The sequence below is a fragment of the Macrobrachium nipponense genome, chromosome 2 (assembly GCF_015104395.2).
Source record: "Macrobrachium nipponense isolate FS-2020 chromosome 2, ASM1510439v2, whole genome shotgun sequence".
NCBI classification, from domain to species: Eukaryota; Metazoa; Arthropoda; class Malacostraca; order Decapoda; family Palaemonidae; genus Macrobrachium; species Macrobrachium nipponense.
Window position 1 is genome coordinate 100,208,788 of NC_087201.1, and position 15,045 is coordinate 100,223,832.

Consider the following 15,045-nt stretch of genomic DNA (forward strand, 5'->3'; position numbering starts at 1 on the left):
ACATTTGAGCTAAAACAACGATGTAATGGAAATTTAAAAATTATATATTAGTGAAATGATACAAAGTGAACGGAACAGAAAACAATATTATAACTAATAATTTGGTGATTTTCTTCACTGTTAGGAAAACTCGTAATAAAAACACCATTTTTCTTAATAGATCACATACGCAATCACTAGTACACTATTTTATATGCAATCACTATATACTATTTGACAAATGTGTGAAGATCACACATACAAATGTGAAGAAAAACAACAAATTTTACTTATTACTGCATCATTATCATGCCACTCAGAAACCATTTTTCTTTAACAGGTCACATAAACAATTAATAAATACTTGAAAATGTGTGAAAATTACTTCAATATAACATTTTGTTATTTACTGATATTTACTGAAAAATTAAAACTAAAAAAAAAGGTAAACAAACAAACCAGTCTCTACTCAAGAACATACGTACTTATTACTTGATCATTATCATGCCACTGAAACACTATTTTTCTTTAATAGATCACATACACAATGAATAAATACTTGAAAATTGTGTGAAAATCACTTCAGACATAATTAAAATTTTGATAACTACTGAAAAAAATAAAACTTAAAAAGGAAAAAATTCGTAATTCTTTACTCATGAAAAGAAAAAACATTATTAACACTTTTACTGGGGGGGGATTCGTTTGTCATGCCACTGTGGGTAATTTATTTAATATTCCAAAACAAAATTTAACATTCCGCTTCGTTGGGTTCAAACTTAGCAATTAAACCTCATTTGTTAGTGCTGCTTTCGCCAAGGCAATTTGACTTGAAGATACATTCACTGTAGCTGTGTATGAAATTGAGGAATTTTCTGCATTTTATTTAAAATTTTAGTGAAAATACATTCTAAAATTGTACAAGAACCCTAAGTGTGAAAGAAATTATGCTAAGTTCCAATTCTTGGGTCAAATTATGCTAAAAAACATGAAATTATGCTACATTTGGTAGCACTGGATGACGCCAACTAGCGGCGGCTGGCGGACGGGGACAGTTTTGTTTACAAAACATCATATGGTCATGGGGTCGGAAACTGGTTTTGTGGTTGAAAACAGATACAAAGTTTATTGGAAATTTAGTGGCAAAATCCGATTATGTCGAGTTCTAATACGGTCGTGAACCGGGTCTCTACTGTATATTTTTTATACGCAATTATTTCGGAAATAAGAAAAGCTACAACCTTCAAATATTTTTCGTTTTATTCTACATGAAATTGCGCACATTTTCATATATAAAAATCTATGAAATGCCTAATATGAAACGGAGCAAATATTCCGAGAATGGGACATACGCATTTCGGAGATTTGTGGCGGAGAATCCGCGCGCGGAGGGAGGAAAGATTTTTTTAAAATTCACCATAAATCTAAATATTTTGCTAGAGACTTCGAATTTGTTTCAAGATGAAGATAATGACTGAATATTACTAGAATGTAAGAGTTTTAGCTTACAATTGCGTTTTTCGACCATTTCGGTAGAGTCAAAGTTGACCGAACGTGGTTTTTTTTTCTATTTATCGTGATTTATATGCAAATATTTTGAAAATGAGAAAAAGCTACAACCTTCAATTATTTTTTTTGTATTCTACATGAAACTGCGACATTTTCATATATAAAACTTTATGTAACAGCTAATTTAAAATGGTGCAAACATTACCACAATCGCACGTATGATTTTTTCGGAAGAGTTACCGCGCGGACGTAAAGAAAATGTAATTTTTTTCATAAATTCACCATAAATTGAAATATTGTGCTAGAGACTTCCAATTTGTTGCAAAATGAAGGTAAATGCTTGAATATTACTAGAATATAAGCGCTTTAGCTTACAATTGCATTTTTAGACCATTTCGGTAGAGTCAAAGTTGACCGAAGGTTGAAATTTTGGCAATTATCGTTATTTATATGAAAATATCTCAAAACTGATAAAAGCTACAACCATGGGTTTTTTTTGTTTTTAGTTGTATTGGTTGCTATGAAATGCGCACATTTCCATATATAAAAACTTATATAACGGCTAATTTTAAAATGGTGCAAAACCTTACCACAATCGCATGTATGATTTTTTTCCGAAAAAGTTATCCGCGCGGGACGTAAGGAAAAAGTTTTTTCATAAATTCACCATAAATCGAAATATTGTGCTAGAGACTTCCAATTATTGTGCAAAATTAAGGTAAATGATTGAATATTACTAAAATATAAGAGTTTTAGCTTACAATTGCGTTTTTTTCGACCATTTCAGTAGAGTCAAAGTTGACCGAGGTTGAAATTTTGGCAATTATCGTTATTATATGAAAATATCTCAAAACTGATAAAAGCTACAATCATGAGTATTTTATTGTTGTATTCTACATAAAAATGCACACATTTTCATATATAATACTTCATGTAAGGCTAATTTACAATGGTACAAAAATTATGTCAAAGTGACAAAATAATTTCCGAGATGTGTCAGATACTTTTTTAGTGCGGCAAGAAAGAAATTCGCGCTTGCGCGCTGCGTAACAATTGTAAACAAAACAACACCTTGATCGTGAACTCCCAGCATCCCCCAAGGCGTGTGATTCAAAAGTTTTAGGCTGGTAGGCTATAAGTATTTTTCCGCGAATTTTTTTTTTTTTTTTAAAAAAAACTTTTGTAAGTCGACGTAAAATATGTCCAGTCGGCACACGGGAGACAAAAAATGTTGACGTAAAATACGTCCAGTCGGCGTAAGAGGGTTAAATGTATTGCATGAATAAGTTTTTCAATTTACAGCATCCTTTTACCAATAGAATACATATAGCACAAGGGGTAGATGCTGACCAATAGGAGAGCAGGATCTTACGGCAGTGACTAGCATCAGGAACCAATGGGAGAGCAGGAGGATGGTGGTGAGCCTACTCAATTGGCAGAGCGCAAGCTTTAAAATTGTTCTCGGTGGTCCGGGCGAATCTCAGGACTTTACAGCAACAACCTTTTATAACTTAAACTATTTTTGTATGTAGAGCCTAAAAAATCTTCGTATTTGCTTTCGTAACTCGAATTTTTCGTAAGTTGAGCCTTTTGTATGTCGAGGTACCACTGTAAAATCATAATCCTGACTCTTCGTTCTATTCTTGTTTTCTCTCTCCTCCATTGGAGTCTTGCATTTTTTTCCTCTCGACATGACGAGGTACAGGTGGAGATGGGAGACGCTTGCCGTTACTGCTGATGGGCCGCCACCCTTCAGCGGCCCTCTGTGTCCTCCGTTGTCCCTTGGGCAGGCTCACACCAATATATGACTGCAGTGTGGTACTTGCAGTCACAATCCCTGATCCTGCAAAGTGCTATATTGCAGGTGCAACAAAAGAACCGGGTGTCTCTCCTTCTGCCATTCATATGGCACACCCGGCACCGTTTCTGGATGTGGGACAACCTCTGGAGGTCCGAATTGTAGTACCCACAGTAGAGGATGTAGGCATTCTGGAGGGCCAACTGAAGTATGTATTTGAGGAGCTTCTGTGTCTACCTTCTGGTTCTCCTGGTGAAGAGATAATACTGGATGAGTTGATAAAAGAGATCAACTCCTTTATTGTGCCTATTGTAGTGCCCAATGACGGCAGGCTGCTCGACATAACTCCTCATACGTAACTCGGCCCTGCTAACGTGTCTTCTTCTTGGATGGGCTCATGACTCCTCGTAATCATGGGGACGAGTTGGACCCCCTTCCAACAGATGACGAAGACATCTCCCTTCCGCCACCACTCAGTCTCTCCTCTTGCCAGATGTTACGGCTGGCTAGCGAACCTCTTGAGGATATTCGGGGTCCCACGCACCAACCGAAGGATACCACTGACATGCACACCTGCTTCATACAGTTCCTGGGCCAGGGATACAGTTATAATAATTATCCATAAACAGGTGGTATCCCTGGTTACAGAAACGATCTACAAGACCGAACACAGTGTCACGCAGAGTGGAGAAGACCTGGAATACACAGAGAAGTCCACAACTTATCCAGTGTTGGACTCCGTAATAAAAAATAATTTTACACCATATTTCTTTGGCTTCTTGGGGTTGTACACTTATACTTAGATGTCCTTTGCATGGCATCATCCCCTCATCCAAAGAAAGGTTCTTGCCAGGAACCACGAGAAACTGGCACCATTCACGAATGTAATCCAACACTGGGCGGACTAAGATGAGGCGGTCGGGGTTATTCCGGGGTATGGCCCTTCGGTTGAAGGCGTTGAAATACCTGTCCAACGCCAGGAAACTATCACAGGCCATAATGCCGGACACATTGGGCGTACTTAAAAAAATATTCTGCCTCCAATATTGCCTGACATCGGCAGCAGGCATCATTAAAAAAAAAATGTGGAGCCCCAGAAAATGCGCCATGTCTGTGAGGTTGCAGCCCTGCCAGCGATACGACGTCGTCCGCAGTTCATCACGGCAGTACAGAGCGTAGTCTGTCGTCTCTGCTACCAGGAATTCCAGCAATTCCCGCGTCAGGAACAGCTGAATGAACCCCAGAGCAGTGAGAGGAACAGGTACGGTGAGCCCAGGTGATGCCGTGAATGGGTGCATATTAGGTGGGGTGGGATCCTCCGATCACCCCTCGTCACTCTCGGACGAACGGCTTTTACCTAGGCTGGCGCGAGGTTCCAACCTTCTACGGGCCCTTGCGCGCGCACGTGTTCGGGCACGATCACACTCGAACCCCCCCACACGCCTATCTCCCTCACTTAGGCCCTCGCTTTCTGTGTTGTCCTCAACAACAAAACTCGACAACTCCTCCTCCTCCTCAGACTCCCCCTCATAGGCACTAAAACCACTAAACTTTAACTCACTTTCAGCCTGTGACTCCCATACGGACATCGGGGGCAAATATTCATCATCACTTACATCGTGAGTGATGTCCTCGTCACTAGATGACCAATTGCTATCAAAATGAGGACTTGCGAGCTGCTCCCGATCAAGCTCTAACAAGTATTCATCAATGTCCTTTTGTTCAAGGCCTCCCAAATGCCTACGAATGCCCCTCAGGACACCATGATGCTTCCTAGGGGTTGTAAAAGGCACACAATGTGGTGCTTGGACACTTTCGGCCACACGAGGCCGCACAGAACGGCATTGAGGAGCTAAGTCATATTGGTTGCTTGGTCCCTCTCCAGCATCCAAGTCCAAAATATATCTCACATGATCCCTACCAAGAGGCAAAATGCGCCTTTCGCGCTCCATGCGACGTTCAGACATCTCTACGTATGTTTTGTACCACCACAAATACTGAAACACTCGCAAAAGTTGGGCAAAACACGAATGCGGCAAAAGATCGCTCTCGGATGACGCATCGCTGATGCTTACTGGTGCGAGAAGAAAGCAATTCGCAAATGTGCGGCTGGGTAACACTTGTAAACAAAACAACAGCTTGATCCGTGAACTCCCAGCATCCCTCAAGGCGCGTGATTCAAAAGCTTTTGCCAAGTAGGCCTATAACTATTTTTCCACACAAATTTCAAAAGCTTTTTAGCGTCAATGACGTAAAATACGTCCAATAGGCGTTTAAGGGTTTAATAGGGTTTAGTTATAGGGTGTATTTATTGGGGGGGGGGGGGGGGGGGGGGGGTGGGGGTGGGGGACAAGAAAAAAAATGTCAATCTAGCAGTTAGTATAATTTTCTTGAGGAACTGCTTCTTTATCTGGCAAAATGTTTAATTCAGTCACTTTCTGGAAAAGGTAATTATTTCAATAGTCATTTACTGAATAAATATATTCTAGTTACATTATTGCCCTATTTTTCCTAATAAACAATATCATACGAAAGAAAACATAAGCAAGGGGATAATGCTACATTTCATGTGAATAAGTTTAAAAGTGACTACTTATATTAACCTCTTCCCGCTCAACCCTGTGTATTCTCGGGTTTAAGATAACCGTCATACTTCAGTAAGCCCGAGTACACTCGAAATTCTGTTATATCTTCCCTAGCAACTCCAAATAAACTCGGCTGTTGTTTATATTAGTCTCCCACCATCAGAAAGCCCTTTTTTATGGATATAAGTGCCTTCTTAGAGAAAATTGTAGCTATCTTGGCATCGCTTGGCCATTTGCGATGCATTCTCTATTGTTTTTTTGTGGATTTTTATTTTATTATTGATATAACTATCATGAGAAGTGAGAGTGATACAGAGTATTATAATGGAATGGACGATTACGGGAGCGAAAGTGATGGTGATACAATGTCAGAATACTCTGATACTTCAGATGAAGATGATGATGATAATATTCCTGATAACCAAGGCTGGCAAAGAATAATAATTTCGGATGATAAACCACCCTCTCCCGCACAGCCTGCATTTATCATGTGTGACTATTTGATTATACTGAAGAATTATGAAAGAATAAAAATATAGATGAAAATGCAATAAATATATTCTTTAATTTTTATTTTCCTTGGTTTTTTAAATTTCCGAGAAAACTCAGCCTTGAGAAGTTATGTAATAGTTGAAGGCTATCCTGACAAAAAAATATTTTTTTCTGAAGAAATATTCCAGGTGATTTATCACTTTAGCATATACTTTAGAAATAAACAATAAAAAAATATGCTTCACAGACTGGGATTTGGTATAAAAAATGTGAGAGGGAAGGAGTTAATAATGATAAATTTATGAAAATTAATATTAGCATCATCTCTCCTTATACATTCTCTAGTATCAAGAGCAGTATGACCTGAAACAAGAAAGACGTATAATCATTAATGTATAAATTACTAGACATACATTATAATACATATTTATGCAATTGTTACGTTCCCCTAAACCTAATCATGATCCTATTTCCTTTTCAGGCAGGGAACCCAGTCTGATGTCACAATTACCAGGGATAACTCACTGAAATGATATTGTTAGTATACAATAAAGTTTTGTACATACTTACCTGGCAGATATATACATAGCTTACGACTCTGACGTCACGACAGAAAATTCAAAACTCGCGGCACACGCTACAGGTAGGTCAGGTGATCTACCTTACCCGCCGCTGGGTGGCAGGTGTAAGAACCAACCCCCCTTTTCAGTCAGCTCTTCCACCTGTCTCCTGAGGGGAGGCTGGGAGGGCCATCAATCGTATATATCTGCCAGGTAAGTATGTACAAAACTTTATTGTATACTAACAATATCATTTTTTGTACATGAATTTCCCTGCCAGGATAATATACATAGCTGATTGACACCCTTTGGTTGGTGGAGAAAGAGACTTATAAGTCCAGAGAAAGGGGAAATAAACAACATATGTTAAAGTAATAAATACCCTTGGTTCTTACCTGATTTAGGCAGAAGACTTCATAGTTACTGTCTACAAGTCTGCGTTGCTGAAGAGTTACAGCGAGGGCGAGACCTACAGCTGAAATGAAAAAAACTCTTTGGGTCTACCAATTGGGGAACTGACTCTCTTAACTTGCAGAATCCAGTTAGGGTCTAGTCAATAGGGATCAACCCACTTAAATGACAGAACCTGTCCACTACCCTTGCAAGGAGCTTCAAGCACAAAACGATCACCTAACCAAAATACAAATGTTAATACTACGAAAGAAGGAGATGCCTCCAGCATCCTCCTTCCCACAACCAAAAACCACAATACAAATACAATAAGGGAAAATATTTAAAAAGGATATGCTTCACTCCCTGCCCCAGATGAATCCGCAGATAGTACGGGCCTAACCCAAAGCACTTCTCATACGTAATTCTTACGTCTTTCAGGTAGTGGTTGGCAAAGACTGACTCACACCTCCAATAAGTCGCCTTCATGAGGTTTTGTAGGGACATGTTCTTCTTGAAAGCCAAAGACGAGATGGCCCTTACCTCATGTGCCTTGACTTTAAGAAGTCTAAACTGATCTTGGTCACAAGATGTGTGAGCTTCTTTGATAAGGTTCCTTATAAAGAATGACAGGGCATTCTTTGATAAGGGCCTACTAGGATCTCTTACGGAACACCACAGGATGTCTGAGTTAGCCCCAAGTTGTTTCTTCTTCTGGAGATAAAACTTTAAGCTCCTTACAGGGCAAAGGGACCTCTCCTCTTCTGATCCAACTAGAGAGGATAAGCTTTTAATTTCAAAGCTCCTGGGCCAAGGTGAAGAGGGGTTTTCATTCTTGGCCAAGAAAGACGGGAGAAACGAACACACAGCTGAGTCTCCTTGGAACCCAACATCTCCTTCCAAAGCTTGCATTTCGCTTACTCTCTTAGCCGAAGCTAAAGCGCAGAGAAACAAGGTCTTCATAGTAACATCTCTGAAGGAAGCTGAATGGAGAGGTTCGAATCTAGCGGATCTTAAGAATGATAGCACTACATCCAGGTTCCAGCTTGGTGTTAAACAAGAGTTCCTTTTAGAAGTCTCAAACGACTTGATTAAGTCATGCAGATCCTTATCTTCGGAGAAGTTTAATCCCCTGTGTCTGAACACAGAAGATAGCATACTCCTGTAGCCCTTAATGGTAGAGACTACCAAACCGCATTTTTCTCTCAGGAAAATAAGAAAATCTGCTATCTGGGTCACAGAGGTACTGGAGGAGGAAACGTTCTGATTCCTGCACCAACGTCGAAAAAACATCCCACTTCGACTGGTAGACTGGAAGTGGAAGGTCTACGTGCATTGGCAATTGCTCTTGCAGACTTTGCCGAAAACCCTTAGCTCTGACCAGACTCTTGATAGTCTGAATCCAGTTAGACTGAGAGCGGGGAGGTTCTTGTGAAACCTGTCGAAGTGGGGCTGTTTGAGCAGATCGCTCTTAGTGGCAGAGATCTTGGAACATCTACCAACCATTCCAGTACCTCTGTGAACCAGTCCTGGGCGGGCCAGAATGGAACTATCAAGGTCATCCTTGCTCCTTCTGACGCTGAGAATTTCCTTAGTCTCTCCCCTAGAATCTTGAAAGGAGGAAACGCATAAAGGTCTAGGTTGCTCCAGTCCAACAGGAACGCGTCTACCGCTACTGCTTTCGGGTCTGAAATCGGTGAACAGTACAGGTCTATCCTCCGCGTTCCTGGCAGTTGCGAAGAGGTCCAGATGAGGTCTGCCCCAGATCTTCCACAGTCCCTGGCATATGTCCGAGTGAAGGTTCATTCTGAGGGAAGGACTTGGTTTCTTCTGCTGAGCAGATCTGCTCTGACATTTCTTTCTCCCTGTACGAACCTGGTGAGGAGACTTATCTCCCTTTCCTCCGACCACAAGAGGAGCATTCTTGCTGTTTCGTACAGGGAGAATGAGTGAGTCCCCCCTTGTTTCCGAATGTAAGCCAGGGCTGTGGTGTTGTCCAGAGTTGACCTGAACTGAAGACTTCTGAACGAGAGGCTCGAACTCCTTGAGGGCTAACCAAATCGCCATGAGCTCTTTTTGTTTATATGCCAGGACACCTGTTCCCCCATCCAGGTGCCTGACACTTCTCTGGATCCTAGAGTCGCTACCCCAACCTTTGTCCGATGTGTCTGCAAATAAGACTAGGTCGGGGTTCTTCAACCGTAAGGAAATGCCTTCCTTGAAAAGAAGAGGGTCTGCCCACCATCGGAGATCCTCTTTTATCTTGTTCCATATTTTGAATACAAAATCTAGGTTCTGAGCACCCCGATTCCAGTTCTGATTCAGGAAGAAACTGTAGGGGTCTGAGGTGCAACCTCCCTAGACGAACGAATTGCTCCAGCGAGGAGAGTGTTCCCAACAGACTCATCCACTCCCTCGCTGTACATACATCTTTCTCCAGAAAGGTTGCGACCTTCTCTGCACAATGGTTGATCCTTTCCGGGGATGGAAAAGCCCGAAAAACCTGAGAAACCATCCGAATCCCCATATAATACGATCTTGGCTGGGGACTAGCTGTGATTTCTCGAAGTTTATCAGTAAACCCAGAGAACTCGCTAAGGTCAGAGTGATGTGAAGGTCCTCCAGACATTTCTGCTTCGATTTGGCCCTGATCAGCCAATCGTCCAAGTAATAAGGGGACACCTCACTCCTTCGCGATGAAAGACCATTGGGGGATTACGGTGTCTTCATCAGCCCTGTAAAGGACTTGAGGGGCTGTGGAGAGGCCGAAGCACAAAGCCCTGAACTGAAACACTTTCCCTTTCCACATGAATCTCAGGAACTTGCGCGAAGAAGGGTGGATTGGCACATGAAAAATAAGCGTCCTGAAGGTCTAGTGACACCATCCAGTCCCTGGACGAAGGGCGGCTAATACTGAGGATGTCATCTCATCAGCCCTGTAAGACTTGAGGGGCTGTGGAGAGGCCGAAGCACAAAGCCCTGAACTGAAACACTTTCCCTTTCCACATGAATCTCAGGAACTGCGCGAAGAAGGATGGATTGGCACATGAAAATAAGCGTCCTGAGGTCTAGTGACACCATCGAGTCCCCTGGGACGAAGGGCGGCTAATACTGAGGATGTCGTCTCCATCGTAAACCTTCTCTTCTTCACAGACATTCAGGGCGCTTACGTCCAGAACCGGTCTCCATCCTCCTGAGTTCTTGGGCACAAAAGAAGAAAAAGACGGTTGTAGAAACCCGCGGAATGAGGGTCCTGCACCATCTCTATCGCTTGCTTCTCCAGCATCAGCTCTACTGCTAGAGCAAGGGCCTGATTCATGTGAGGGTCTTTGTACCTGGCCACTAACTCCCTTGGTGTGGTGGTCAAAGGTGGTCTCGACACGAAGGGAATGAGGTATCCTTTTTTGATTATAGAGAGGGACCAGTTGTCCGCCCCCTTCTGAGCCCAGACGTCTGCAAAACTCAGCAGTCTGGCACCTACTGCAGTCTGGAGGACACTCGTACTATTTCTTCGCTCTGATAGAACGAGAGAAGGTCCTTCCTCTTCTAGGAGGTCTTGTTCCTCTGGAGGAAGAAGCGCGGGAAGAAGGGCCTCCTCGAAAGGGCTCTTGCTTGATCAACGTCTCCTTCTTCGCCTTAGGTTGAAAAGAAGCCTTAGGAATTCTCGCTGAGCGAGCCAACATATCTTGCGTCGCTTTAGTAGAAAGAGCGTTGGAAATGTCATTGATGATCTTCTTGGGGAAGAGTTGCTGGGAAAGATTAGCAAATAACAGCGACGATCTCTGCGCGTGCAACACCGCTTTGGTTAAAAAGGAGCAGAAAATTGCCCTCTTCTTAACAACTCCTGCCCCGAAAAGCGAAGCTATCTCTCCAGAACCATCTCTCAATGCCTTGTCCATGCAAGACAATACTGAATGTAAATCCTCTGGAGATAAAGTCTTGATCCCTCGTCTTCTTAGCTAAGACTCCTAGGGTCCAGTCGAGGAAGTTAAACACTTCCAGCACCCGGAACATTCCCTTCAGAAGGTGGTTGAGTTCGCTCATTCCCCACATCGTCTTAGCTGAATTAAGCGCCGAACGACGCGCGGAATCCACCAACGAAGAGAAGTCTGCGTTCTGCAGAAGATGGAAGAGTCAAAACCCAAAGGTTCCCCCGACTCGTACCAGAATCCCATCTTTCCGGTAAGTTTGGAAGGTGGGAAGGAAAAGGACTGTCTTCCCCTTCTCCTCCTTGGAGACCAACCAATTGTCGAAGCTCTTGAGCGCTTTTCTTCTTGACACCTAAGGGGGGGGGGGGGGGGGGTAGGTTTCAATCTTCACCCCACCGCCGACATCCCTTTGAAGTTTTAGCTGTAGAAAATAAGGAAGGGGAGAAGGAGGGGTGCAACCGCTGAAAGAGACTCTCCAAATTCTTGTAAGAGGAGTTCCGTCAATCTCTTGTAACAGGAACCTGAAGAATCCTTCGGAAGATCTTCCTCGGAAGCACCATGTCCTTCTTCCGAAGAAAGACGTTTGGACGATCGCCTGCCTGTAGGAGAGCTTTTCCTAGGAGAGCGCCTACCAGGAGAACTCCTGCTGAGAGAGCGCCTGCTGGGAGAGCGCCTGCTGGGAGAGCGCCAGCTGGGAGAGCGCCTGTAGGGAGAGCGCCTACTGGGAGAGCGCCTGCTAGAGGAGGCGCGTCTGTCCAAATCCTTGTCAGAGACAACTGAAGGGCTCCTAGTATGAGGAGAGCGCCTATCAGGAATCTTACACCTGCTAGGCTCTAGGCGCCTGTCAAGTTCTAAGCGCTTGTCAGGCCCTTGGTGCTTGTCCAATCCAACTCGCTTGTCAGGCTCTTGGCGCCTGTCACAAAGCGAAAAGTCTTCCGAAGAAGAACGTCTATCATACGCAAAGCGTTTGCGAGATACTGAGTGCCTATCTGAACGAGTGCGCTCGCAAGAAGGCGATAGTCTAGTCTGTCTCTTGCTAGGCTCTTTGCGCCTACTATCTTCTCTGATTTTGACAGATGGCGAACGAATCTCAGGCAAAGAAACAAAATCCAGAGAAAAGCGCCTACTAGTCTCCGTGCGCCTATACAGAGGAGAGCGGCTTCCAGGTGAAGAGCGCCTACTGCGATCTTGGACGGAACGACAATCCTTGTTCTTGTCAAACTCTTGACATTTACAAGAAGAGGAGCGAGTCTTCGGAGAGCGATGTCTATCCTCCCTAAAACTAGGAGAGCGGTGTTCAGGAGAAGAGTGCCTGTCAAGATCCTTACGTCTGCTATCTGGTGAAAGGAAGCGCCTCGCTCGGAGAGCGTACTGAGTCTCTCTTTAATGAAAGAGGCTCTGCTGCGAGGCTCTTGCACTTTTTCTGCATTAGGCGAAAAATCCGCAGAATCCTTCTTTGACTTTTTCACCGGTAGAGAGATGTCCCTTCCGACGGTGAGAACTCCCGGCTAAAGAGTTGGCTAAAGCAGAAATCTAGGCCGGCCAGATGCGCGCTGGCGATCTCTCAAACTCTTTGGTAGGAGTAGCAGCCCGAGCGCGGATGGAGAGAAGAGGATCCTTGAGATCTCCTGGCTCTCTTACGCTCGATCTCTGGTTCTTCTGAGAAGGATTCGGGGCTGGAAGGAAGGGCGCAAGGCTCCTTCCAAGCTCTCTTGAAAGGGCGAGATGACTCCGAAGCGCTCCATCTACGCTTAGGAGAAGGCGACGAAGAAGACGAGAAGCACTGTCTCAACACTTCCTTCTTGGCTCTATCCAAGGCAGCCAGGGAGCGAGCAACAGGATCTGCCGAGGGGACGCCTGACCGGTGGGGGTTGGGTTCTCCCTAACCTTCCTTGCTGCGGCTTTCGGACTTTCCCTCTCCACTGGGTCTGGGAGTCTGGAAGAGGTCTAGGTCCTAGAAGCGTAGTGAGCCGGTCAGACGCACCCTCCACTGCACTAGGGGCGGGCTGCACTTATCACTTTCACTGTCACTCTTACCTTTATAAGAGCGTACTTTGCTCGCGTTACTCCTTACTGCGTTCTCCGAACACGAATCTTCGGGTTCAAAGCTAGGAGCAGGGGCTGAAACAGGAGAAGGGAAAATACGTTCTACTGTCGGGTTCTCAACATCAAGTTCATTAACAAGAGACCTACTTGAACTCCTGGAAGAAGCCTTACGCGCTCTATCCTTCTCTAACTTCCTTAAGTAGGAAGAAAAGAGACTTCCATCCGTCCTCATCCAACCTTTCACACTCTTGACAAGGGTTAACGAAAGAACATTCATTCCCCCTACAGTTCATACACACACTGTGAGGGTCTAAAGACGCTTTAGGAAGCCTCACCTTACATTCACTCTTCGAACATACTCTAAACATAGAAGATTTCTTAAGTTTCAGAATCAGCCATTATGAGAAATAAACAAAGAACAATCCAAAAAACGATCCAAAATAGCGTATGCCAAGCCAACGAACAAAGGGTACATCACCAAATTAATCAATCCAAGAATCGTCGGCGACAAGAATAAATCCCCACTATCGAGAGGAAAAAAAACTTAACAACAGGTGCTGTTAAGCCGGCGACAGAGAAAAATCTGACTGAAAAGGGGGTTGGTTCTTACACCTGCCACCCAGCAGGCGGGTAGGTAGATCACCTGACCTACCTGTAGCATGTGCCGCGAGTTTTGAATTTTCTGTCGTGACGTCAGAGTCATAAGCTATGTATATATCTGGCAGGGAAGTTCATGTACAAAAATTTATGTTAATAGTTAAAAGTTGTGTACTCTACTCATAACTGTCTATTTGGGTGGTCATCTGATCATTACACTTGGCCAGTTCACCAACTCATAATATTCTGTGAGACCAGCTGAATATCAAAACTACTTCTTGTAGTTTATTTTTTATTGAATTTGTTTTTTCTTATTATATCTCAGAGTTTACTCATCACTTTTTTTTTCATCTATTTTGCCTTTCTTGGCTGCTTTCCTTCTTGGATTTACACAGTAGCACTGTGCTTCTCCAACTAGGGTAGCAGATGGCTAATGACTTCACTAACTCTCAATTACTCTGGGAACATCTAGTGCACAGTTTATACATCCTGACTATGATAATAACAAAAACCACACTATGTTTCCATAAAGAAGTACACGTCAAGAAAAATGTAGTCACAAAAAACTATAAACTAAGGCAGCTAATGACACCTGTAACCATGAGTATGGGGATGCCCTCCAGAGAAGTCTATTCATTGTAAACAAAACTTAAGTTGATCAACATTACAGCATTTGATGCAGAGTAGACAAAGTAAAATAAAAGGTTTGTAGTACTACATAATATAGTATGAGAAGTCTATTCACTGTAAACAAAACTTAAGTTGATCAATACTACAGCATTTGATGCAGAGTAGGCAAAGTAAAATAAAAGGTTTGTACTACATATATATTATTAAGAACAAAATTAAAATAAGAGGAGTTACTCTCTACGCACAAAAATTTATTTATGCCCCAACATTACACAACAGTTGACTATCCACATTATTTAAATTAGATGGTTTGTTCATGTTTGGAATTTACCTGCTCCAGACACATGGCATCCTACATACATCTTCCCAGTGGATGGAACTGAGGGAGGGCCTTCCCCAAGACTCTCATATTTGGCAGGTCTTGGAACTGGCTGTTCATTTTCCTCCTGGGAAAAAGAGAAAACTTAACAATGTCAAGGTCATCATCATATTAACACTATGTTAATAAAAATTTTCATAACAAATAGTTG

General features: G+C 43.0%; 1 protein-coding gene across 1 annotated transcript in view; it reads right to left on the reverse strand.

The window, feature by feature from the left end:
• The window catches only part of LOC135220845 (probable endonuclease 4), a 333,180-nt gene that overhangs the window by 191,864 nt on the left and 126,271 nt on the right, over nucleotides 1-15,045 (reverse strand). Inside the window, exon 3 of the mRNA XM_064258405.1 lies at nucleotides 14,847-14,961. Coding sequence (XP_064114475.1) covers nucleotides 14,847-14,961 — 115 coding nt within the window. The remainder of the gene's footprint in view (nucleotides 1-14,846; nucleotides 14,962-15,045) is intronic.